The sequence below is a fragment of the Ochotona curzoniae genome, unplaced genomic scaffold, assembly GCF_017591425.1.
Source record: "Ochotona curzoniae isolate NIBS_2020 unplaced genomic scaffold, NIBS_Ocur_1.0 contig_2210, whole genome shotgun sequence".
Lineage (NCBI taxonomy): Eukaryota > Metazoa > Chordata > Mammalia > Lagomorpha > Ochotonidae > Ochotona > Ochotona curzoniae.
In genome coordinates, this window is record NW_024465369.1 from 2,215,819 (window position 1) to 2,242,774 (window position 26,956).

The 26,956-nt window shown below is 48.7% G+C and overlaps 1 protein-coding gene across 4 annotated transcripts in view; it reads left to right on the forward strand.

Annotated features, from left to right (window-relative positions):
* The window catches only part of MGAT5 (alpha-1,6-mannosylglycoprotein 6-beta-N-acetylglucosaminyltransferase), a 331,427-nt gene that overhangs the window by 300,934 nt on the left and 3,537 nt on the right, over positions 1-26,956 (forward strand). For all 4 annotated transcript variants that reach the window (XM_040971485.1, XM_040971487.1, XM_040971486.1 and 1 more), the window contains 4 exons: positions 3,565-3,711; positions 9,860-9,976; positions 16,392-16,466; positions 22,971-23,128. In XM_040971485.1, coding sequence (XP_040827419.1) covers positions 3,565-3,711; positions 9,860-9,976; positions 16,392-16,466; positions 22,971-23,128 — 497 coding nt within the window. The remainder of the gene's footprint in view (positions 1-3,564; positions 3,712-9,859; positions 9,977-16,391; positions 16,467-22,970; positions 23,129-26,956) is intronic.

Here is a 26,956-nt window from a genome sequence, read left to right on the forward strand (position 1 = left end):
CAAAGATGTCTTATTCCCCCAAATAGCCACAATTGCCAGGACTCCACTAGAGCAAAGCCAAGAGCCAAAAATTCCATCTAAACCCCCTACATGCAGGTTAGGAATTCAAGCACTTGGGCCATTATCTGCCACCTCCCAGGCACATCAGAAGGTAGCTAGATTTGAAGCAAAACAGCTTGCACTCAAAAACCAGCACTCAGATATGGGGTGTGGGCACCCCAAGTGAGACTTAACTTGCTATACCACAACAGCAAGCCCAAGGAACCTTTGTTCAGTACTACACGTGGTGATAGAAAGCAACCCAGTTTCTGTTTTTTAGTGGCTGTGTGGGACTATCTCAGCGCTAAAGCAGGAATTGAATGCACAGTACTTTTCTCCCTCTTGTTTAGTGTCAATGGTAGGGCAGAGTGTGTAATCTGTTTAGATTGGCACCATGAGGAAGCCAAGGTCACAGCCGTGGAGCTGGGCCGTCATCTTGCAAGGTCCTCAGCTGAGGCTGGGCAGAGCATGCTGCAGCCAGGGTCAGCCTTCTCCCAAGGAGCTCACCCACAGCCCTCGAATGCATGTGTGCCATGGGACTCTTGCCTGCATGCCAAGGAAACTGTGCAGGTGGGTGCAGTGAGGCCAGAAGCTGGGCCTGTGGGAGGAGGACAGTGATTTCGTGTGAATTAGGTACCACGTGTTGCCAGGCTGTCAGCTTGCGGGAGTTGACAGTTGGTGATGCTGAGTTCTCTGTGCCTACCCTGTTGTCTTTGCAACCACAAACGTGCCATTCATCCTGGGTCCATGTGCTCCATTGTAATGTCACAGTAATAAACACCCAGGAAGCCAGAGGAAAAGTGGCTTATTGACCAAAATGACCCAAGCTCGCTGATTTTGATGTCTTTCCGAGGAATGCATTTCCTGCCACTCTGATTTAGTATGATGAGAAAGCTTATTGCCAAGAAATTGTGTGCTATTTGCTGAGGCCTCGTTCTAAAATGGGGAGGCTTGAGAGAGGTGGCCCCTAGTGTTTGTTTTATGTGTGCTGAGATATCATGGTGCCAGCGGGGCAGAAGAGATGGTGCAAATTGTTATTCAGATATAATTAAAACCCGGGTCGCATTCAAGTCCATTAAGCAACAACCTCAAATCCTTTTAATTAATAGGTTCACATTGGTTGGTCTGAAAGAGCTAATTAAATTTTTTTTTCCCTGAGATTTTCTATTTAAATCGACAAGCCTTATACCTCTTGTATTAACTCTGGAGTTGTTCTTTGCGAATCGGGGCTGATGAAGGAAAATAGTAGCACTTTGTGGCTGACCCTGATTTTTCAGAGGTGGACATTCACTGTGGGCTACAGTCTGACTAAGCCCCTGGACCCCAACCGCATCTTAGAGCACCTATGTTCTTGTTTCCCACTGTGGCCTAAGAGGTCATCTCTCTCTCTCTCTCTCTCTCTCTCTCTCTCTGTGTAAGATTTATCTGTCTTTCTTGGAAAGTCAGATTTACAGAGAGAAGGAAAGACAGAAAGATCTTCTGTCCACTAGTTCACTCCCCAAGTGGCCGCAATGGCCAGAGCTGAGCCAATCCAAAACGAGGAGCTTCTTCCGGGTCTCCCCAGTGGATGCAGGGTAGCAAGGTCTTGGGCCATTCTCTACTGCATTCCCAGGCCACCAGCAGGGAGCTGGATGAGAAGTGGAGCAGCCAGGACATGAACTGGGGCCCATATGGGATCCCCTGTTCTTGCAAGGTGAGGATTTAGCCACTGAGCTGTCACACTGGACCCCCGAAGAGGTCACCTCTTTGGCCCGAGCCAGCTGACACAGCCTCTCTGAGGTCTGAGGAAGGGAGTCGAAATCAGAGAGCTGGAACCTGAACTCTTTCATCCCTTCCTTCTGTTGCCTCCGCTGTCAGCCCTTCCCCCACCTCTGAGCCACAAGCCCAGGCGCACCCCCGACTCCCACATTCTCTAACCATTTATTTTCTGTTGGTTGAATTGGTAAGATGGAATGTGGAAGCCCTGGGGACAGTGTAGAACTTGTCCCTTGTCCTACAGTGCCCAGGCCCCCACTGCCCTGCCCTTCCCTCAGGCCTGTGGTCTCTGCTGCTGCTTTTGTCCAGGGCAGAGGGGACACCCAAGCAGCAGGACCTCCCGACTTCTTTGTTCCCCTAAAGAGTGTCCCAACAAGGGTAGCCAAGGTGAGCAAGAAATACAGGAATCTTTCTCTGGGTATCCCTGCACCCAGAAAAAGCTCCTGAGTGCCCCCTGCACTCCCCGTCCCAAATTTAGTGGAAAAGTTACCAGAGATCCTGAGATGTTGGGGTTTTGTTCCCAGAATTCCTTCAGAGGCTGCTGTCATTCCCCCAAGGTGTTGGCCATGACCGCAGCAATTGAGTGCCCCGCAGGGGCGTGCTGCCTCCTTGGGCATGCCTAGGGAGCTGCAGGGTCACATAATTCATCAGTGAACACGGCTGCCAAGCTGGCAAAGTGGAAAGAGGACACAAATGCCAACCCCCCTCCGGGGCATCATCGCTGGCCCTGTGGGTGTCTGCAAAGCCGGAGGAAGCTACTGTCCTGGGACCCAGTTGGATTTTGTCCCTTGTCGGGTCTCTAGGGACTGGAATGCATTTAGAACTGGTTTCTTGCCATGGCTAGGGCAAGCACACGATTCATTCGTTCGTTTTTAAAAGAAGTATTATTAGAAAGCCACAGGACAGGGAGAGTCTGTTACTCCCCCAGGGCCCTCCAACAGTAGGACAGGTGCCCTCAGCCACCGGTTTCTGGGCGGTGTTATGTCAGTTTTTGTCAGGGGCCGCGGCAGCTCCTGGTGCTAGACGTGGAATGCATGTTTCTGCTGCCATCTGTCGCCCACCGCGGGGACCGCGCCCCGTTTGCTTTTCTGGGGGAGTGGGGGGAGTCGGGGAGCCGTATCTTGCAGGCTTAGGCGCTCTCAGCCACCCTGCTCTAAACCTGCCTTGAATGCGGGATTGTTGGTGTCCCACCCCCACCCCGCCAAGCACCCGTAAACAGCCCGTTGTGAAAGCCTGTGTTTACCGACCTGCCATCGTTTTAACAGCAGTCGCATTTGAACTGCAATCAAACCCAGCCAGTGACCTTTCTGTCCCTTTGAGTAACGGCCCTCAAAGAGCCCTTGTTCCCTGGGTTCGATGAAGAAACCTTCTGTTTAGTTAAGTGCATGTTTTTCCAGTCGTGTCTCCTGGAGACTGACAGATTAGTGTTGGCTCTCTGTTGTGTTGTTGTTGTTGCTGTTGTTTTTATTTTAAGTCTCTGACTTCTCTGCCCCCTACGGACCCTCACCCCCACAACACACACACACACTTCCTCGCTTAGTGGACAAAAGGAATATACCTGTCAAGCAGCCTCATCAGAGAGTCCCCGGTGAAGTTGTTGGGATCCTGGTCCAAGCTGGCTTGTGTCTGCCCCTCCACTCCAGGGTCTGGGAGCCTTCCAGTGTGTGCGTCATGCACAGGAAGGCTGCTGGATCGTCCCAGGAAGCCAGGGACGCCAGGCCTGACTGACTGACCAGTGACTTACCCACTGTGTGTTTCTCTATCCCACAGTTGTTCGTTGGACTTGGGTTTCCTTATGAGGGACCGGCTCCACTGGAGGCCATCGCCAATGGATGCGCTTTTCTGAATCCCAAGTTCAACCCGCCAAAAAGCAGCAAGAACACGGACTTTTTCATCGGCAAGCCGACTCTGAGAGAGGTAAGTGCGTGTCGCCACCATGCCACGTGCGCCGAGATGGATGATGGCTACTTACTGAGTGCTAATGAGTTGTTCATTGGCCTCTGTGGGGGGCTGGTTCCAAGAGTCCCCGTGGACATCAACATCTTCAGATGCTCAAAACTTTTCATGGGGTAATATAGACTTTGTACACTTCCTCTGTGTACTTTTTATTTTTACAAGCAATCAGTCTCTTATGGATGATTAATGGATTACAATACAAGGTCTTATTATAAAAGGTACAAATAATTAGGAAGTGCATTAAGATAGAATACACAGGAAAAATCCTTAGATTTGACATCATTGATTATCTTATATTAGGGCAAACATAAGGTATCTGACCTTTTGGGATTTGGCTCATTTCCCTTAGCATAATGGTCTCCAGCTTGGCCCATTTGGCCACAAGCAATTGTAGTTCATTTTTTTAATAGCTGAGTAGTATTCCATAGAGTAGATGCCCTCTGTTGATGGGCATTTTGGTTGCTTCCATGTTTTTGCAATTATTGATTGTGCTGCAGGGAACCTAGGGGTACACGTTGCTTTCTCATGTAACAAGTCTTTTGAATTTATTCCTGGAAATGGTATTGCTGGGCCATATGGTAGGTAGATTTTCAGTTTCCTAAGTATTCTCCATACTGACTTCCATAGTGGTTGCACCAGCCTACAATCCCACCAACAGTGGAGTAGGGTTCCTTTTTGCCCCTGCAACCTCGCCAGCAGTGGTGTTGTAGTTTTCTGTATGTGGGCTATTCTTACTGGAGTTAAGTGTAACTTCAGTGTTATCTTTATTTGAATTTCCCTTATTGCCGGGGGACATGAGCATTTTTTCATATGCTGCTTAAACATTTGGATTTGATCCTTTGAAAAGTGTCTACCCATTTCCCTCGCCCATTTCTTGACTGGTTTGTTTTATTGTTATGGTTGTTCTGGTGTTGTTTGTATATTCTGGAAATTAGCCCCTTGTCTCCTTGTAGCGTACAAAGATCTTCCATTCTGTTGGCTATTTTTTTACTTTGTTGATTGCTTCCTTTGCTGTGCAGAAGCTTCTAGGCTTAATGTAGTCCCATTTATTTATTTTGGCCTTGACTTTCTTTGCTTTTGAAGATTTTTCTAGGAAGTCAGTACCTACACCTATATCTTGCAGAGTGTTTCCAACTTTTGTTTCCGAATGTTTGATGGTTTCTGGGTGTAGGTTTAGATTTTTTATCCATTTAGATTTGATCTTTGTGTATGGTGAAGGATGTAGGTCTTGTCTCTTATTCCTGCAGGCAGTTAACCAGTTGTCCCAACACCATCTATTGAAGAGACCTTCCTTTTTCCCTGGATTGTTTTCTGTTTTCTTGTTGAAGATTAGATGGCTGTGTGTGTGGGGGGGTTCCCTTCTAGTGTTCTGTTCTATTCCATTGGTCTTCTCTGTTTCTGTGCCAGTACCAGTAGTTTTGGTAACCACTGCCGTGTAGTATGTCCAGAGGTCTGGGATTGTGATCCCTCCTGCTAGGTTCTTATTCTTCAGGACAATTCTGGCTGTTCATGGTTTTTTATGTTTCCAGATGAGCCTTTGTATCATGTTTTCCAGCTCTGTGAAGAATGTTCTTGGTGTTTTGATTGGAATCACATTGAATGTCTATATTGTTTTTGGTAATATGGACATTTTGATGATATTGAATCTACTCATCCAGGGACGTGATATATTTCTCCATGTTTTGAAATCTTCTTCTATTTCTTTTCTTAATACTTTGTAGTTTTCCTCATAGAGATCTTCCACATCTTTTGTTAGGTTTATTCCTAGCTATTTCATTTTCTTCTCTGTTATTGAAGGATACCATGCTGGTTAGTTCTTTTTTTCCACGTGCAGTTGTTTGTATACACTATGGCTGTTGATTTCTGTTCATTGATTTTGAACCCTGCCACTTTACTGAGCTCATATAAATTCTAGCAGTCTGTTTATTGAGTCTCTTGGTTCTCCTATGTTTAAAATCATGTCATCTGCAAACAGAGATAGCTTGACTTCCTCATTTCCAATTTGAATTCCTTTGATTTCTTTTTCTTGTCTGATAGCATTCCGGAGTACTTCCAGTACTATGTTAAATAGCAGTGGTGATAGTGGACACCCTTATCTTGTTCTAGATCTTAGCGGGAAGGCTTCCAATCTTTTCTCATTCAGTTTGATGTTGGCATTGGGCTTTTCCTATTTTGCTTTGATTATGTTGTGGATTGTTCCTTCTATGCCTACCTTACTTAAGAGTGTTTAGCATGCAGTGGTGTTGGATTTTATCAGAAGCTTTTTCTGCATCTGTTAAAACTATCAAATGATTCTTCTTCAATTTTTGATGTCATATATCACATTTGTTGATTTCCAAAGCTTAAATTATCCCTGCATGCTGGGCATGAATCCCACCTGAGTGGCACAGACAGTGGCTTAACCCACTACATCACTTGTACCACTACATCAGTTTCAACCTTATTTTTACATCAGACTAAATTTTTCAAACTACAATATCTGTACAAATGGGGAAAAATTCCCTAATATAGCATAGTCAATTCAAGTTCCATTTCAATATAAATTAGATCTTTATCCTTGTATCTGGTAGCATATTAGTAAGTTCTCAAGCATTATTCTGACATTTTGTAAATCTTTAGAAATTCTCTGGCTTCAGGGTTTTTTCTCCCATAATTGTGAACGCATATTCTCCTGGGAGGATTGAATAGCCGCTCTGAAGTAATGTCTCATATTTAATAAGATTTTCATTACTTCTACAAAGTATATGCCAGTAAATTTACTGATATGGGTATACAACAGAGTAGCTGAGGTCAGGCAATTCTCAATAAATTAACCGAGAGGACCATAAGATCCAGAGGGGCTAAGGAACCACAGAGGCCTTACTCATAAAACTAAGTAACCCTTTATAAATGGAAACGAATAAATGATAATGGCTCAGCACTTCACAGTATCCTAGTGCTTGGAGCAACCTTGTAAATAAGCAGGGACCCTGGGCAGGGGGAGGCGGGGGGAGGCAGCTAATGTGTAAATCGTAACATTGATGGCAGGTTTAATTTACCCCAGTGCCAGTGGAAGAGCTAATTAGGTTGTTCTTCAAGCCACAAAATGAAAATGATGTGACACTGTGTTCCTTTCCAGAAAAGGTCTAATACAGGCATAAATTCATTTCGGGTTATATATATATATATATATATTTTGTAGTGTTGGCAAGTTAAGAGGGCGATTAAAAGGCTGGTGTTTGCATCAAGCTGTTGTTGGTCTGTGTCATAAGTACTCAGTGGCATCTTTTAAATCGCCTTCATCTTCTGTAATGGCCAAAGTTACTGAGTGCTTGAAGGACCGGGGTTTGAATTTCCTGCTTTCTGGCTGTATGGTTTGCAGAAGAAAAGGAGCATAAATCCCTCTTGCCCTCAAAATCCTTCTTGGTATGTGAGAAACCTGGAAACTAAGGCATGCCCAAGGGACCAGCACAGGGGCAGCCCAGCCTGGCGCACCCTCCACATTAGCTTAAATCCACTATACATGCAGAGAAAGAGATGGAGGCTTCTACAGTCCCAGGGGACTGCCAAGGGTCTGTCATTTGATCCCTGGAGACTGGCCAGAAGAGTGGCAACCAAAGAGACGTGGCTTGGGATTAGCACAGATGGAAGCAGACATGAGCTAACCTGCTGCCCTTAAGGCTGTGGGGGCTGTGGCAGGTTGCCTGCAAACGCTGGTGGCTGGATCAGCAACAGGTGCCTGGGGTGTCTGCCTCGAGCAGTACATACCACTGATGTGTAGTATACCAAGAGTCGTGGCAAAGAGCAAGATGAAATGGTGCAAGGTATGTCGTCCAGCCCTCTGAGTGGGTTTGTGTCTGAAGAAAAATGAGAGGACAGCTCGGTCTCCACACGTGCATTGTCAGGGAGTTGGATTGGCAGTAGAACAGGCAGGACTCAGATGGGATGTCAACATGACTGTCATGCCTTAACCTGCTGTGCTACATTGCCAGCCCACAATATCTCCTTTTCTCATAAATGTATCATCTACTTTTCTCTTCTGAGACACAGTCTGTAAAAGATGTCACATTTACTACATTTGTGATTCCAAATGTGAATTCCAAAAATTATTTCATAACTCTTAATATAGAGAGCTAAGAAAATAATTTCTTATAAAGTGCAGATTGAGTATCCCTTTTCCACATTTCATGGGACCAGAAATTTATTTATGACTTCTTGGATTTTGGAGGCTTTTGAGTATTTGCATATGTGATCTCCTGAGGGGTCCCAAGGGTCTCATCAGCTTCTCATTATTACAGTTGAAACATCCAAGAGAAGCTGCTTAGGAAGGAAGAAGGCCTGTTTCAGCTCTGGGTTTTGGAAGTTCACCATCCCAGAACCAGATACTCCCTTAGTCTGGCATCTGGCGAGGAGGAAGGCTGATGACAGCTGACTGTACGCTGGGAAAGGTCATGTGGCAAGCCAGGGAGCAAAGAGCGAGCTACTATGCTGAACTAGGCTTCTATAATCCATCCCCTGGAGAACTGCCTGCTGACCGTGCCCCAGTGACCTAGAAAACTACCTGTGGGGCCCACCTCCAAGAATTTGACCCTTATTCTATTCAAATAACCCATTAGGCTTTGGTAGCCAAGCCCTTATGGCCTGGGAAAGCAATAGCTGGCTCAGGTCTTTGGCTTCCAGCACGTACATAGGAGACCTGGGGAGGAAGCTCCAGGTTCCTGATTTAGGATCAGCACAGCCCTTGCAGTTGTGGCTATTTTGGTAGTGAACCAGCAGGTGGAAGATCTTTCTCTTTGTCTCTCCTTTCTGTAACTCTGCCTTTCAAATTAAAAATAAAATAAAATAAATCTTACAACACTGGATTCCTGAGGAGTTCCCTTTTCCAAAGTACCAGAATGCACTCTTTGGTCCTTCAGCCATATGTTATTCTTAAAATAAAACTTCCTTTAGGACAAGTCCCACCCTTTCTTGCTGTTCAGATTACAAGCTGTCTTTGTCAGTTTGAAAGTCTGGTGTCATTAACAGTTATACCTAAAGCCATCATAAAAATTCTGTGCTTTACAAAGAATTTTTTTTCTCGTCCTCCTAGAACTTCACAGCGTTGATTTTTGGTGTAGCCTTCCATGCTTACCTGTGTGCCCTAGATAGGGGAATGCATACTGATTTGTTCTCAGTGACTTTCAGGGCGGGGCTATGCCTGAGAGTGGATGTTCTTGGGGGACAGATGTATTTTTGTCATCTGATTATGACATCTCTCCTCTTACTGCCAGTGGGATTTGAGATGTGGAGCCATCAGGGTTTGTCACCTGAAACGCTGAGGGGAATTGCTACTTATATGAAAGGACGAGAATGTCTTGACATGCATGCGCACGCAGCTCAGTGCTGCCAAATGTGTCTGGCTGGGTTGGCCAGGTGTTAGGGTCCAGAGGGTGAAAAAGCTGCAGTGCTGTACCCCCTGTTGGAGCAGCAGTTTGAGTCGCAGCCACTCTAGCTCCCTGCCAGCACACCCGGGGAGCAGTGATGAAGGAACCAGCACTTGCGTCCCTACCTCCTACGCCCAGTGTGTGGGAGATGCCGGCATCCTGTCCCCTGCTGCAGGGAGTGGGGGTAGGAGAAGGATGGACGATCTCTCACATCTTTTCCTCTCCTTCTCTGTCACTCTGCCTTTCGGATAAGTAACTCTCTATAAAATATAAAATAATGTTTATCAAGCACAGTAAGATTTTTTTGTTGTTGTTAAAAAGACATCACTGTGGAATGGGGGGAGGTGGGATATAGTGGCATAACATTCTAATTCTCAGGCTGTCATGCTGATATCCCATATGGGTACCATTTCAAGTCCTGGCTGCTCCACTTCTGATCCAGTTCCCTGCTTATGGCCTAGGAAAGCAGTGGAAAGGCCTTGGGCCTCTGCACCTACATGGGAGACATAAAAGAGGCTTCCAGTCCCCAGCTTCAGCTGGACCCAGCTCTGACCAATGCAGCCATTTGGGGAGTTGATGCAGCGCTTGAAGGATCTCTTTCCCTTTCTCTCTCTGTGTCTCTCTGAATTTTAAGTAAAATAAATAAATCTTTTTAAAGGAGGATGAGAAGACTGTGGAGCTAAGGCATTTGGTTTTTTCTTTTCCAGCTGACGTCCCAGCATCCTTACGCTGAAGTGTTCATCGGCCGGCCACACGTTTGGACTGTGGACCTCAACAATCCGGAGGAAGTAGAGGACGCAGTGAAAGCAATTTTAAATCAGAAGGTAGCTGCTCTTCTTCTCTGTTTTCTTCCCCCCCTCACTGGAGCCGGCATGCGTGCAGAGCATCCCAGGCCCCGGGTTTAACACAGTACCACTTTCCCATGTTAGCTAGACCCTGGAATCGAAAAACAGTTGGGCCTTAGGCGTTGGCTCATGGATGTCCTGCAAAGTGGAAACAGCTGCTATCCAGATGTGGCCGTAGGTTTTCTGGGCCCTGTTGATGCAATTCCTGGGTCCCAAGCACAGCATCTGGGGCTTGGATTGTACTGGCTCCTGTGATCTGTCCCCTTCGTCTCACACTGCCACAGTGGTAAAAGCATAGGTGTGATTCTTAGAGAAAAGAAGAAGAAGAAGGACTAAGGAAACCCTGGGAATTCTTTTGCTGAGCACCTGTTTGTGAAGATTCTTTTTCCCCCTTTGACCTAAACAATTTGTAGAATTTTATAAGAACTTCTGAACTTGAGACAGCAATTTAGCAAGTACCAGTGATGCACAGAACCCCCGATCCCGTGAGTCACTTAAGAGGGCAGACAACATTGCATCCATGAACCTGACCTCAGCTGGTTCCTGCCAGTAGAAAATTGGCCATCCAGTGAGGCGGAGTTCACTCACCCCAGGACTGCCTTGGGCTCTGTCATGTGCAAATTGCCCTTGTTCTTGTACTTGGGTACTTTTAAAACATGGACAAAGAAGTTCAAAACTGAGTTCATTTTGTAGTTTTCAACCCACATGTAGGTTTTTTTCCCCATGCTATACATCTTCCCTGAGCTCTCTGAAGTATTGTTGTATGTTCACTGTCAAAAGCAGCATGCACAGTCTGTAGGAGGGGCCCTGATGACATGTTTTCTGTGGAGTAAGTAGGAATTTGCAGAGCAAAACCAAAGAGCAGAGCTTACAGCACTACTGAGTAAATAGGAAGAGGTTAGAAGAGTGTGAATCCCAGCAGGTGCACATACCTTGCCTATGAGAAGGTCATCTTAACTCTTGGAAAATAGAATGCTAGCAACTCTGTACCCACTGTGCTGCCGATTTCACTACATTCAGAACATTCCCGAGCCAGCAAGAATACCCGATGCATCTTCCGTGCCCTGCCCGCTTAAAGCTGGGATGGTTGTTAAGGTTTTTTTTTTTTAAGATTTATTTTTATTATTTTTTTATTGGAAAGGCAGATATACAGAGAGGAGGGACAGAGAGGAAGATCTTCTGTCCGATGATTCACTCCCCAAGTGAGTGCACCGGCCGATGCTATGCCGATCCGAAGCCAGGAGCCTCTTCCGGGTCTCCCACGTGGGCGCAGGTTCCCAAAACTTTGGGCCATCCTCGACTGCTTTCCCGGGCCACAGGCAGGGAGCTGGAAGGGAAGCGGGGTTGCCAGGATAGAACCGGCACCCATATGGGATCCCGGGCGTGCAAGGCGAGGACCTTAACCACTGTGCCACTGCGCTGGGCCCTTTTTTTCTTTTTTAAAGATTTATTTATTACAAAGTCAGATATAAAGAGAGGAGGAGAGATAGAGAGGAAGATCTTCCGTCCAATGATTCACTCCCCAAGTGAGCGCAACGGCCAGTGCTGTGCCGATCCGAAGCCAGGACCCAGGAACTCCCTCTGGGTATCCCACATGGGTGCAGGGTCCCTGGGCCATCCTCAATTGCTTTCCCAGGCCACAAACAGGGAGCTGGACTGGAAGTGGAGCTGCCAGGATTAGAACCGGCACCCAGATGGGATCCCCGGGCATTCAAGGTGAGGACTTTAGCCACTAGGCCATGCCGCCGGGCCCGGTTGTTAAGTTTTGAAGTAGCTGCAAACACCCTACTGGTGGCAGGTGCAGTCACCACTCCCACCCACCCCCACAGGATGGTTTTTCCCTTGGAGGTAGGGAACCCGGCTTGCTCTAGTATGCAGGCTCCTTGGTGCTTAGTGCCCTGGAGCTGTCACTCAGAGTATTACAAATTCTGTGGCTTCCAGCAGCGGAGCTGTGCTTTCTGCCGGTCCTGGAGCTGAAAGTCCAAAATAAGCATGTCAGTGAGGTTGAGCCCAGGGAGAACGCTAACTTTTGTCTCGTGGCCAGTGCTGAGCCCACGAGTCCTCTGCTCACAGTCCCAGAGCTTTAGTCCATGCCTCATGTGGCTTCTGCCTGTGACTGTCTTCTTTTGCACTGTGGACCAGGATCCATCCCAACTCGGCATGATGCTCCTTGATGTAGGTGTACCTGCACGAACCGTGTGGTCAGGATGTCACACACTTTCAGAGAGACAGTCCAGCCTCCTCCACTGAGGAGGAGGAGGCCTAAAGGCCAGGGGAGGGGCAGTCAACTTTGGATCACAGAGTTCAAAGCTTTTTAGGTACCAGGTCCCTTTGTCGAAACGCCACTAAATGGGAATTTTCCAAAAGAAAGCATAGCAGGTGGGGTGCGGATAGCTGCTCACCGCCCCACCCCGAGGCTGTTCTCTCTCCAAGCAGCACGCACAGCACAGCTTAAAACCCTCCTCAGCCTCACTTCCAAAATGATTCCATTCCACTTGAAATAATAATTAGAACAGCAGCTTGCATGTTGAGAAAACCTCGTTATGATCCTTCTGACATTCTACGACTCTATAGAGTTGGGACGGTTATTCATTTTTTTTAAAGATTTATTTATTTTTATTGGAAAGACAGAAATACAGAGAGGAGGAGAGACAGAGAGGAAGGTCTTCTCTCCAATGATTCACTCCCCAAGTGACCCCAACGGCTGGTGCTGAGCCAATCCAAAGCCAGAAGCCAGGAACTTCCTCCACGTCTCCCATGCAGGTGCAGGGTCCCAAGGCTTTGGGGCCATCCTCAACCACTTTCCCGGGGTACAAGCAGGGAGCTGGATGGGAAGTGGGGTTGCCGGGATTAGAACTGGCGCCCATATGAGATCCCAGCGTGTTCAAGGCGAGGACTTTAACTATTGCACTTTCCCAGTTATTCATGTTTTAGAAGTGAAAATTAAGGCTTAAAGGATAAGATACAGAATTTACCCAAGATCATACAACCAGTAGCCACTAGTAGTACCTGGAGTCACAACCAGATCTTTTTGAGTAATTTGCTTAAATAAAATAAAATTTTAAAGGGAAAAAATGATTAAAATAGAAGACAGGGAATATAAGAATGGGACATAAAGACCAAAATCAATTAAAAAAAATTTCATGGAATTCACCATTCTTAATAAGCTATCAATAAAACAGGATCTAGAGATGGTCCGCATGTTGAAATTATTAAACAGGAACTGTTATGCTCTGATGAGTACTAAAAAAGTGGACAGCACGTGTGATCAGATTCAGAGTTTGACCAGAGTGATGAAAACCTTTGTAACCCAATTTTTAAAAAAGATAGAAATGTAAAATGCAATCTCAGAAATAAACAGTTCTTTTAGTGGGATTATCAGTAGCCTGTACCTAGCCTAATGTGTATGTGTGTGAGAGATAGAGAGAGAGAACTGGAAGACATGTTGAACAGAAGTTCTACAAATTGAAACACAGAAAAAGAATGAATGAAGAACAGAACATAGAATCTGTAGGACAGTATCAAATATCCTCATTAACATGTGATTGGAATCTCATAAAGAGAAGTAATTGGGACAAATGAACTATTTGAAAAGATAATGAAAAATTTTCCAGGATTGATGAATGGCATCAGTGTGCAGACGCTAGGAGCCTGATGAATTCCAGGCAGGGCAAATACAAAGGGAAATACATGCAGGTGCATTATAATCCACCTGCGGAAAAGCAAAGATAAGGGGGGTAACATCTTGAAAGCATCCAGAGAACCTTCTCATTACACATAATGAAGATCAACATTGGTCCCCAGAAGCCAGGACATGTAGGGCTTTTACATTAAGCACTAGTGGGGTTTTGGCTTTACTAAAGAAGTGTGGCAGGAAGTTTTGAGTAGGAGAGTAGCATGGTTTGCATTGGTTTACTTTAGAATCCTAAAGAGAAACCACAGCCTCTGCTGAGCTCAGAGTGTTACAGTCGCTCAAACCAGAGGAACCCGGACTCAAACCCCAATGCCTACTAAGAGTGTCTCTCATTGAACAATGCCAATCCAGCTGTTTGGTCGGACCACGAGAACTCTCTCAGGGAGGCTGATCTCAGAGAGTAGCTTCCAATAGTGATATGAGTGGATGCTGATGGAGACAGGTGGCAGGAAACATCTCCAGAGGAGTAATGTTGAAGACTGGAGTTTAAGGCAAATAACTCCACAGTACACCTTTCAGGCAATCCCAAAATTCCCTTTTCCACAAAGCAATTTTCCCCACACCTAGCCCTACTTGGATTTCTGGGTGACAAGGTATGACTTTAGTATTCTCTTTCATCCATCCCCCAAAGAGGTCATGGTTTTTCCATTAAGGTTTGATGGGTAGACATTTGCCCATCCTCCATGCAAGAGCTACTGACTCATGAGTGTGTCAGGGTTGTGTGTCCTTGAAACCACAAGTCTGGGGAGCTTTCCCATGCAGAGCCCCGTGTACATTCACAGCATGATGGCCAATGTACTCACGAACAGTTGCCTTTTGGGAACAGCTAATTCAACCTTACGACCTTTGAAACAACAACGTGGCCCCAAAGCAATGAAGTGGGTCAGCACCCCTTTGGTTAACCTGGGCTGAATTAGGAGGAGAGACCAGAGGAAGAAGTATAAGTGAGGCATGATTCTGTACTCACTGTGCTGAGCTCTTGGAGTTCATTCACTTCCATTCTTGCAGCAGATGCCCCCTGGGAATAGGATGTCGCAGTGCCCCTGTGATTCCCAAATCCACGTGATCTGGATTTTTTCCTCTTGGCAAAAGTGGGCCACTGATGTTTGCTTCACTCTTAATGTTCTACTTGTTCCTTCTGTGAATCTCTGAGAGGGTGAGATCTCCAAGATAGCTTTGGAAAGCTTCTAGACTTACCCATGGATTGAATAAGTAAACATCATTTAAAAGCAAAAACACATTTTTACATTACAAGGGAAAGAGCTGTCTGGGTCAGAGGGCCCAGTAAGTTGAAAAGCTTTCATCAAGGAGCAAGTTGAGAACATGAAAGTTGGTTCTTGAAAGGATGTTGAACTGAGTGGAATCTGTTCTGGCAGAACCATTGGCCTTGAAGCTCCAGCATTTACGACTTGGCCCCTTTGAAATCTGTCTGGACATATGCTGGAGGTTCAGCCCCAATAACATACCGTGTAGTTATGAGCCTGGAGATGTATTAAAACTTCACAGAAGTTCAAGGGTAATATGTGCTTCAGCACTTCTGAAATGCTCACATTGGCATGGGCAGAGAGGATGCCCTGCAAGCTGTCCCTGCCAGTGACCATCCCATCAGCACACTCCAACCCAGGTGCTATGGCCAGTGGTTCACCCCATGGAGCTGAGACGAGTGTGTGACTAAGTAGGAGTGGGGACAGGTGTCCCATCGGTGTGTTCTTGGACTCTCAGGAGCTATAATGGATCAGATTGCTGATTTTGTTCTAATGAGTTAAATGTTCATTTCAGAGTAACAGTGTCTCTGAAATTGCAGGCCTTATTAGAGTTGGCCAGTGCTGCATGGCAGAGATCAATCAGTGCCCCTTTCCTGGGGTATCAGATTGATCAAGTGCCTTCCTGATCTCACTGAAACACCCAGGGTTTCCTGCTCCCCTCCAACAAAGTCTGTGTTGCTTGGCATAGAAACCTCAAGGTGCTCACGGAAATCCAGTGACTCTCCTTGCCAGCCTTCGTGAACCTGAGCTCCAGCCTTGTGCTGCTTTTTCATTGTCACGTGTTCCAGAAAGTGTTTACCTGGAAACCGTCATACCTTGGCCCTCCCAATCAGAGCTTGGTAGGATCATAATGGACCTTAAAAGAGTTGGACCTCCAGCCTCCCCTGCTGAACTCTGTGGCACATCATCACCCTCACTGTGCAGGATACATGTTAACTTCACCTGTTAGCCAAACCAGGGATCTTGTTGTGGATCCCTGAACCTTGTCTTTGTGTACCCTTCTCAGAGCAGCGGCCATGTACCCATGCACCAGATACTTCCTATGTTCCTGAATGTGCCACACCAGGATCAGTCTTGGGTTGCAAAGATGATGTAGGAGTGACAACCCTGCCCCATGGAGCTTACCTACCAGCAGCCGATACCAGATCCTCAACTTTGACTTTCATGTAGTTTCCATGACAGTGTAGGAGAAGTGGGTTTTCATATTCTTTTACATATGAGGTACTGGAGATGCAGGGATGATATGTAGATTGCCCAGGATGTCCCACCTAGGAAGTAGAGTGAAGTTGAGATATCTGTTGACGTCCAAGTGCACAGTTGTAGCCACTCGTGGCTGCCTTGCAGTATGGGCATGTGTGTGAGTGAGTCGGGAACTCTGGGAAGTGCATGCATCCCGGGTCCTCCGTGCTCACAGTGCCATGTTCTGTGTCTGCAGATTGAGCCGTACATGCCATATGAGTTCACATGCGAGGGAATGCTGCAGAGAATCAACGCCTTCATTGAAAAACAGGTAAGACTCCTCCAGAGTCATTCTCAACCTTATCTTGCCTCCTGTCACCCCAGAGGGCGCTCAGTGACAGTTAAGAGCTGCCCATCTTTCTGTGGTTCCATCCTTCCTCTGTTGGAATCCTAAAGGCAGGACTTCCCTGGATTGTCCAGGAACCTGAGCATTCCAGAAGACTTAGGAGGAAAAAGGGATGGACGGGCTCTTGGGGCCTCACCCGTCACTGTAAGAGACAAGAACCAAACTGGTGATTTCTAAGCATTCCTTTCATGACATATGCTGAACAATCCTAAACCCATTAGGAACTTTGAGTAGTATTCAAAAACCTTTTTAAGTAAGAGCTCTTTTCCTATGAAATCCAGATGTGTAAGACAGCTAGAAGTAGGACTTCAATTCCGCAGAAGGGTGGGGTTGCCAAGAATCCTCCCGCCGAATAGGGTTCGGAAGCTATGGCATGAGCTGTTGGTGAAGGCCAGCAGAGCCCTTGCTGGGATTTTATGTTTTATTTCCCTAAGCCACCAGAGCTGGAAATAGGCAGAATGAAAACCGACTCCATTCCCATCCTACTTCCACCCCTCACCCCACTGGCTAGAGGAATGTGAAACCTGAGCAGATTCCAGAAATAAGGAAATCTTCTGGAAGAGCGAAACAGATGCTTTAGGACCTTCCGAGGTCCTTGTACAGTCAAGGGGTGAGACTGCTGGCTAAAGACAGAGCAGGGGTGTTAAAATGCAAGGTTAGATAGCAGGCTCCAGATGGGCGTCACACGAAGAATCCATGTCAGCACCTCCTGTGGGTTTTCCTGAGTGCTATTCCGGAGCGCAGCTGCACCACAGCGTGTTCCTCCTTTCATCCATTGATGGACATTTGGTTCTTTCTGCCTCATGACAAATGCTACTGGGAGCGTTCCCATGTGACCTTAGTGTGCATGTGTGCTGTCCGCCCCTGGTGGTGGAGGGGCGTGGCGTCAGGTAGGTTTGTTTTTAGTTCTCAGCGAGCTGGCTGCCATGGATGTGGAAGCGTAGGAGTCTGCCCAGGCTGGTCCTGTTCTAAGCTCCACAGCACCTGGCTGTTGCCTTTGTGCGAACAAGCATGTACCTGCCTATGGAAGCAACCTAGAGGCCAGTTGGGTTCATGTCTCCTTCAGGGTCAGCCAGCCCAGGCGGAGGAGGCAGGGTACCAGCCAGCAACCACGGTGGCCTGGTACTCAATACAAGAGCACCCAGAGCGTTTCTGGAAAATAGGATTAGAGAGACGTCTGTTTATAATAAAAGGAAGTTAAAGCCCACGTATAGTATTTCCATAATAGACACTTTTCATAAACACTTTGTATACATAGGTTATGGGATATTTGCATCAAAATAAACTTCCTGGATCCGTGAACTTGTTGAAGCACACTTACGTTTATCCTACATGTCTTTTTTTGTCAGCCTTGCATTTCGCAGCTATAACACAAAGATGCTAAGTAGCTGCCGAGTGTGGCCCTACTCCCTTTTATATGGCCTGAAACCTGCCCCACCAAATCCACCCTCTTTCCTAAACTTCTTCTCAGAAATAGGGACCTGTTTCTCTGCCATGGGCCATTTGGGTATTTGTAAAATCAGTTGTGGGCCATATAGTTGTCAACATAAAAATCAGTCCGCTGTAGGTTTCTTGAATTTTAAGTCCCTTGGCTGGGTTAAACCCAGTGGTTTCATTGGCCTCATGTGGAACACAAGCCTTTTGTTTTCCACTTCGGGGAGCCTACCCCAAGACCTCTTCATCTGAGCTGTCTTCTTCATTCCAAACCATGCCGATTTCCACGGAAATCAAACACAAAAACTCATTGGAAAAATGAAGAAATGAAAAGCTTCTTTTTTTTTTTTTGTGCAAAAGGAATGCCAACCCACACAGTGTTTTCAGAATGTATATATCCCATGAGCTTTTTAAGGGCTCTTTGCACATCTGGATTTCAAAATTTTTGCCCCCAACTCAATGTGCCTATTAATTCTAATCTTCCATAAACATTTTGAAAAATGCTTATGTTGTTCAGACTTCTGCTTTGAGGTCTGTAGGTTTAACAGACTTGTGCTCTGTTAAAGATTTGGCTGTCTGAGTGGGGTAAGGACTTTATAGTAAGGACCTCATCATGAAACACACATCCTCTTTCTACCTCTTCTGTTCCTGCTGTTGTGTTTTGCTTCAAACAGCTCACTCTTCCCACCTGCCATAGGCCACTAGGAGGGAGGGACAAGCCAACCCCATACACAGCACTGGCCTCCTGAACAAAGCCCACCTGTCCCCCACATGCCTCTTACCATCTTGAGTTTTCTGATTGTCACCTCCAAGCTGCCCCTTCACCTTCATTGCCAACAGCCATCTCCTCTGGCAGAAATCCCCAAGGGTTTCTGCACGGTGACCTTTGGGTACATTTGTTGAGGAGACTGCTTTTTCTCATAAATTGGTTGTGCATGAACCTGCCCTAGAATGGCTGATGGTTGCTTTCTGGGCATCGCTGATGAGTGAAGCACATTTTAGAGAAATCTGGTAGCCAGTTGTAAGAATTGTTGGAAAGGATTACAACTGGTCCGCATTTTCTGTGGGCTTGCTAACATGATTGAAAATGACTGTTGATACCTCATTCTGCCTGTGAAGAAGCCTTGCTGTTTTGCAGTGGGCCGCTTTCCTGCGTCTGCTACTGTCAGATGGCCATGATGCCCATCCATGCAGCAGTATCGAGCACAGTTATAAAGCCCCATGTCAGTGATAAGCCACTAACTCCCATCCAGCCTACAAAACCGAACCCACAAGTCCCATTCTCCACTTGCTGCCGTTCTACTCACCCCCTTCCGTTAGAGTCTGTCCCTTTTTCTCCTCCAGGAACCCTTCTCACCCTGCTTGGGCATCAGCTGTAGAATGGTTAAAGCACCAGGCCCTGCAGCAAACCTCTGAGCCCAAGGACTGTGCCTCCCAGGTGTTCATATCCCAGCAGCAGCCTGAGGGCTTGTTAGCTATATGCAAAGAGCTAGGAGACCCCCACAGCCAGCTGAACGGCCCCCATAGGCTGGCTGCGCACAGGTGCAGCCTGGGAGGCCATGTTGACTTCCTGACCATCTCTGCACCTGCTGTAGCCCTGCTGTCCCTTCACAGCCCTGTGGTTCTTGTCGCTGTGTACCCAGGACCTCCTGCACCCCACCAACTCAATCTTCCTGCCCCTAATACACTACAAGCACAAGCCTGCGTGCTGACCTCCAGCCGCCCAGAACACTCGGTTCATCCGGGACATTGCTCCCTTCTCAGATACTCCCATATACGTGTCTCACTCACTGCTTTCCTTCTCATTGGGTCGTCTGTCACCTGCCACCTTTTCAGGAATGTGTCACCTGGCCACCCTCCCCACAACAATCTCATTGCTTTTTTTTTTTCATTGCAACACATCACATTTGAGTTACTTATTTTATTTTTGCTAACTCCTTCCATGAATATAAGCTCTGTGAAGGCAGAAGCTTTTGAGGTTCCTCTTGTTCAGAGCTGCCACCTAGAGCAGTCCCTCGCTGGCGCTTCCTGACGGTGGCAGCCACTGGATAGATGCTGTCACTACTGTTGGCGTTTTTCTGGGCACTTAGCATGTTATAACTCATTTCCTGTGTTCTGCAGCCTTGTTGGTTTTTTCATTGGGCAGTTAAGCAAGCTGAAGGCAGGAAACACCGGCCCAGATTCCAGGAGGAGCTAAGATTCCAACCCAGGCAGTCTGATCTCTGAGACTTTGGGCTTTCCTAACTTCTTAGCAACTATGTGTTGAGGTTGTGGGTGGGTGGACGGACAGACTCACAGGTAGACAGATGCTTAGAGAGGAGCTAAGGCAGGCTGGCAGTGTCACATTAGCTCATGCTGTGGTGGAATGAAACTTTCGTGAGTATCCAGTGGGGCCCGCACTTGATGGAGGAAGAGGCTGACGGCAGGGGCTTTCCTTCTCCTGCTCCCTGGGAGTGGCTGACCTGGAGGTGGCTCTCTCTAAAGCATTTGACTCAAGTTTTACCTCTGCCCCACCTGGACACATTGTCTGTGACATCTCCCAGTCCCTACTCACCTCACCTTATCTCCCAGGAATCACCTAAGGCAGAAAGGGTAATAGTCTTGTCCTGTTGTCTCTGCAAGCCGTGGGATAGTTTGAGAGACCACCATGAGCTCCCACAAAGCCCAGCCCCCTCCTGCCTGTCTTCCTGCCCCACCTACCCATGATACCTTCATCACCACTGGGATTTCTAGTGCTTCCAGAAGGTCCTGTGCTCCTTCGACTCTTCCTGGCCCTCAAAACAGACTGCTGCCAGGGTGCCAGACCAGCCTCTCTGCACCTGCAAGGATGCTTGGAGCTCCCATGCTCCTGTGCACCATGGAACTCTGTGGGCCTCTTGGGTCGGAGGGCACGTCCTGAGGCAATCACACATACTTACTTTCTGGTCTCTGGAAGGAGTACAGGAGAAGGAGGGAGGAGCGGCGAGGTCTCCCAGGTCAGGGTGGCTTACAGTGGTGCCGGGCTCTGTAAGGCTAGAGCTAAGAGCACCTGAGGCAGTCCCGTTCTTCAAGGAGCTACTTGAGAGCAATTTGCCTGCTTACCTGAGCCCCTGTTTGCGCTCACTGGGGCTGCTTCTCCAGCTGCTTTTGTGTCTCCTTCTTATAGATTAGTGGGAGGGGAGGGGCTAAGCATTCTCGTTGTACACACCTTACAAGCTTGTCCTAGTTCACCAACACGTCCTCGGTACTCCTCACTCTAAGTTACACACGGTTACAGTTCATTAACTAATGATTCACACATTTCACATTATGCCCATTAATATTCCAGACATTCCACATCTTGAGGGGATGGCTAAATACAAGGAAGCCGACATTTCCTCTCTGTGTGTGTGTATGTGTGTCCCTGGGTCAGAGCTCCAGGCCCCCAGGGTGGTTCGTCCACAGGGAGCGGGCGGAGGACACGGGAGACAGACTAAAACCAGGGGCTGCTGCGTTAAGATTTCATCACCACTCCTGAGCTGATATTCCCGGGTGCCAGCCACACCAGCCATGCCTGGAGCAACACTTGCATGTGTGCGTGGATTCGTGTCCCAGTGTTTCTGGAGGGTGGTCTCAGGTCAGCAAGGGGATACTTGCCTCTTTTTTTTTAATGTTGTTTGTCTTTTAAACACTTCTCTTTATGACATCTTGTGCAAGTTTTGATTCACGTGTAACTTTTGCCCGTTGGAGGCACAGGGCAGTATCTTGGTGCACATTACGGTGTGGACCTGTCGGAGTGGGTGGCCAGCAGGATGAGCGTCACCTTTCCTTTGTGTTTGGAGCCTGCCAGATCAAGTCATTCACACATGACCGTGAAGTAGCGTGGGCACACGGGATTGTGGGATGCTGGCACTCCATGGCAGTTCCCTCTTGCAAGACAGCGTCACGGGGTTCCCAGCTGTTTGCTGCTTCTCTGACAATCCCGCCAGGTCTGGCCCTGCTTTCAGCACTAGGTTTCCTCGCGCCCAAGTCACCCGTGGAAGCTTTGTAAGGCTGGTTCTGTGCCAGATGGCATTCAACAGACCAGCACAGCTGCTCAGGTTCCCAGTGTTTTCAGTGCCCGGGCACCCAGGGACGTGGAGTTCTCCAATCAGGCTCTTATCTGTCGTGCACTGGCAGAGCGGGTACTGGCCACCAGGGGCCCAGGCATTGCCAGCACTGATGCCTTCTCAGGGCCTTGCTGGGCACAGCTGGAATGAGAGCTGGCCTAGGTCCCGCCCCTCCAAGCTCCACCCCACTCCTGTGTCTTCTTGTGACACAATGGTTCCCCCATTCCTTCTAGATTCTTCGAAGGCTTTGCTCTATGCTATGCTGAGCACCCCACACACCTGTAAAGGGGGTCCTTGTCCTCCCATCATACCCTGCCCAGACTATTTTCTCTACTTGCTGAATTTTTGCAATCATCTCCAGCCAACAAGCAGTGAGTCCCTGCTGAGGATCGGGCACTGTATTGAGATGTGTCAGCAATGTCACCTTGCAGTGTCAGCATTTTGTCCTTACAATACAATGGGGACCATCCAACAGGGTCGTAGGTAACTGCCAAAGCCAGAAGACACTCACTCTGTCTTAGAGGCAGACACAGAGCAGCAGGTGGAAGCAAGCCTGAAGACAGGCCTGCCAGGGTGGAGGTGTTTTGTAGCTGTGTTGCATTATTGATGCTGGTCATAACGATGAGAGTAGCCATGTCTAATGCGCAGGCGTGGTGCTGTGTGCATTGCCTGGCATCCTCGGGCCCTAAGTGGGCAATGCTGCTGTCCTGCCTCTACCCTCATTCTTTTTGTGGTTAAGGAACCCAGTGGGTAGAGAGCAAGCCCTGGCCCAGGGATATGTCCAAGCCAACTCTCGCTCGCTGGACCTCCCCTTCCCAACTGTCTTAGTGGATGTCACCTCCACAGTGAGGGTTGCTTGGTAGGACTGAAGGATGGAGCCCCTGTTGAACCCTTGATCCCTTGGCTAATGGCTTCATTGTCATTCCAGGACTTCTGTCATGGACAAGTGATGTGGCCACCCCTCAGCGCACTGCAGGTGAAGCTTGCTGAGCCTGGACAGTCCTGCAAGCAGGTGTGCCAGGAGAATCAACTCATCTGTGAGCCGTCCTTCTTCCAGCACCTCAACAAGAACAAGGATGTGCTGAAGTGAGTGGCTGGGGTGTAGACATGGGAGGGTGTGCTGGGGAGGGTGCTAGTCTCGCCTCATCCTCCCTGATGTCACTCAGCCTTTTGCATTGGACATGGAACTATGGGACGTCAGTTCCAGGCCCCAGGGCTTGTGGAAAAAGATGTGGGAAGGGAGATTATGGAAGGTGTTGGCTGTGCCAACCTCATTCCCCAGGATGGTGGGAGCAGAGATGGGCCCAGAACTATAGGCCTGCATGAGGCCACCTCTTGGGGTCCCTAGGGACAGCAAAGCACCTCCCCTCCCAGTAGCCCCCGTGCAATGTCTGAGCAGTGCAAAAGGCAGGTGACAGTCCCCCACCCTGGAATCAGAAAGCAGGGAGAAACAGGGAGAAGGGCTGGCATGAGACTGTCTCCAACAGCTGCCGAGTCCCACCTTGCCCTGCTGTGGCCTGTTTTTTTTTTTAATTTGCTGCCTGCGCCTTTGCCACGTGCTTCCTCACAGTGGGCCTGAGAATGCCTGCCTATGCCAGGTCCTGGGGCAGGGGAAGGGGTGGAGTATAGCATCCTTGGATATTCTTTGCATTTTTTTTTTTTTATTGAGAGAAAACTTGCTCTCAGCTGCTAGTTTACCCTCTAAGCTCCCCCAAATAGTCAGGGCAAGGCTTGGGCTAATGCTAGAAGACAGGAAATCTGTCCCACACGATGGCAGAGACCCAATTACCTGAAGCTTTGCTGCTGCCTCCCCGGCTCTGTCAGCAAGAAGCTGGGATCGGGAGTGCAGTCAAGGACCCAAGATCAGACTGTGGTGTAAGACGGAGGCCTTATCTCTGGTGCTTTAAGGCCTAAGCTCAATGCCTGCCCCTCTTAGAATGGTTTAGTTTGTGCTTGCATGACTTTTAGGGCACTAAATGGATCTGTTGTTATTGTTGTTTTATCATCATTTCCACTTTGGCACACGCAGTCCCAAATCTCCACGTGCCTTTAGCTCTGGCCACTGATTCTTGTCTCACCACTACTAAATCTGTTATCCCCATTTCCATCCCAGCTTGTCCATACACTGCTCAATTTTTTAATCTTTTGTCCCACACACTCAGCATACCCTGGTAACTCTGGTTAACTTTGTCTCCAAAAGACACACCTGCAGGATGACACCTGCTAATACTGCTCAAAATCTGCAGTGCACCGGCTGGGCTGTCCCAGTCTGGAAGAGGGTGTGACAAGCAGTGGAGTTGGGACTTGGGGCAGTGGGTGGTTTTCTGGCCCTCCTTCTGGCTTCACCCTGTATTTGAGGCCATTTTGCGCTATGCTAACAAGAGTACCACAGACTGGGAAGTGTACAGTAGACCAGGATGTATGTGAAGGCGGGGAGTGGTACCGACCTCCGGCACGGGCCTTGAGACTATGTGACCCCATTAATTGCAGAAGGGCAAGAGAGGGCAGCCCAGACTCGCTGTCATCCTCACTCACTCCTGAGGACAGCAACCTCCCACCTCCCTTAGAGGTGCCCGTAGAGCTGTTGGCCACTAGGGGTATCTGAGCTGAAGCAGCCTGGACTCTCCTGTGGCTCTGCTTACCCATCAAGTGTGTGCAGAAACGTCACAGAGAGATGTGGCCACTGGTATCCCCCCAAGCAGGGCAGCACTCCGAGCAGGAAAGCGAGTATGGCTATTCCATCCCATTGTTTTCCTGGGAATACCAGGACTCTGAGGCTGCCCACTTCTGAAAATGCAAAGTTGTGTCCTAGGAGCAGGCCCCCAGAGGGTCCCCTGAGAAGTGCAGTTTTAATTCCTGCCCAGCAGCAGTTGGGGTTCGTCCACCATCTCCCCGCCCTAGGCACGGTGATCAGGCCTCTGAGCTAATATAGTCCGCAGATTGGGGTCCCAGTGGGGCTGGGAAGGGGCACCAATAGCCGGGTAACCTGTGTATCATCAGTGTTGCCATTTCTCAAATGGACACATCTCTTATGTGACGGTGAGTAGCATCCTGCCCTTGCTGAAAAGGGCTGAGGGCGGCCAAGGGACTTGGTGTGGACCTGTCCCGTGGCCAAGCCTTGGACACCACCACCCCTGTCCCACCTGTGTCCCCAGGGGGCTTAGAGGAAAGCTCATTTCCAAGTAAAGACATCTGAAATGAATCATGTGGGCGTGAACGCTGCAGACTCCCTTGTTGGTGCATCTGTAAATACTCGTGACGCTGGAGTACCCCAGCTTGCAGACTCGGTGCCTGTCTGCGTTCACGGCCAATCAGCAGGAAGCGGCTCCTGGAGGCCAGAGGCTGCCTGTTTTTCTGGAGGCTAAGCCTCGCGGAGGCTCCTTTCTGTCCCGAGTGTCGCTTAAGGAGCACCTGTCCTCACTGCACCCTGTGGACTGGATACCAAGGGACTCTTCAGAAAGGTCATAAAGTTTATTTCAGTGTCCCCCCCCCAAAAAAAAATGTTTGCAAACATGTCTGTTGAGTAGAGCTCATAAACTGAGTCTAGTGTGGTAGTCTTGAACCTGGGAGCTTGAGGAGAAAGATCTCCTCAAGTGTGTGCACTTTACTTTTGTAGGGGCATGTGTGACTCAGGAGACACCAGGCTTCTGGACCAGACTCCAGATGTGCTGAGGTGGGGTCAGGGAGAGAGGACTCCAGAACGTCCTGCCTCCCTTGCAGTTGGGAGGACTCAGCCCCACCAATGGGAACACACATGTCTGTGTGAAGGCCGGATCACTGTCGTGCTGTCTCTGAAAATCTTATACCTTGGAAAATCTTCAAGGGCAGATGGCCCCCACCTTACCCCAGGCTGACTTCCGAGGTGATTTGGCCTTGATGATCCATCATGGCATCATCCGAGGCTTGGCTCGGGTTTTCAGTTTGGATCCTCCGCCGCTCCCGGGACTGGTGACAACCCTGGCCAGCCCCGGGAGCATCAGGGGACTCGGGGAACGCTCTGGCGTGGGCTGCAGGGCTGAGTCATGAAGGTGTGGCCCTGTGATTCCCACTCAGGATGTCTGGTTTCCGAAGGGCCTGTGGGAACACAGCGCTGTGGGGAATTCTGGACCTGAAGAAGGGGCATGGCCCACAACCAGAGCAGTCACCCAGGGCATTCAGTGTGTAGGTGGGGGGCTGGCATCCTCTGTCTTCTCCCATGAGCTGGGATCCCGGGGAGGAAAGCAGCCCCCCAGGAAGGAAGATATCACCATGGGATATTTTGCAAAGTGCCAGGAGTTGCCCCTCACGTGCTGAGGGCAAAGTGGTGAGGCCAGCAGGGGAGAAGGCCTCCCCTTGAGCGTGCAGGGAGACTCAGCCTGCAGTGTGTGGAGGCAGGGGCAGCGAGGCAGACATGGGCTGGCTGAGCCCCAGGGTTCTGGCCACCGGCCAAAGGCACTTCTCTTCACCAGTATCTTTGGCTCTGGTGATACAGGGACAGTGGGTTCAGCCAACCTGCCTGCACATGGCTGTGGGGAGCACTGCACACCAAGAAAGGGGGCAGCTGCTGGGCAGGTGTCTGCACGTACCTGAGGATGCTCAGGTAGCCACACATGCCCATGGCACTGCAGGAACAGCTCGTGCAGGCCTCCCTGCATGCCCAGGGCTCTGTGTGCATGGCCCCGGGGAAGGCTCCTTATTGTTGAAGCTTGGTGGAGATAAACACTCCCCAGTGCCCACACCCCAGGCATCTGTGTCCCGGAGCCCAGGGCCTGGCGACCTGGCATGGGTAGGAAGGATTTTAGGGCTCTTGGCAAGGATAGGGTGTGAGAGCAGGAATGGAGGATTCAGCAGTATTTCTGACAGATGGTTTGTGTTAAGGCACAGTGCCTGCTGTGACTCACTTGACCCAAAGCTGCATCCCAAGGCCACCTGCCC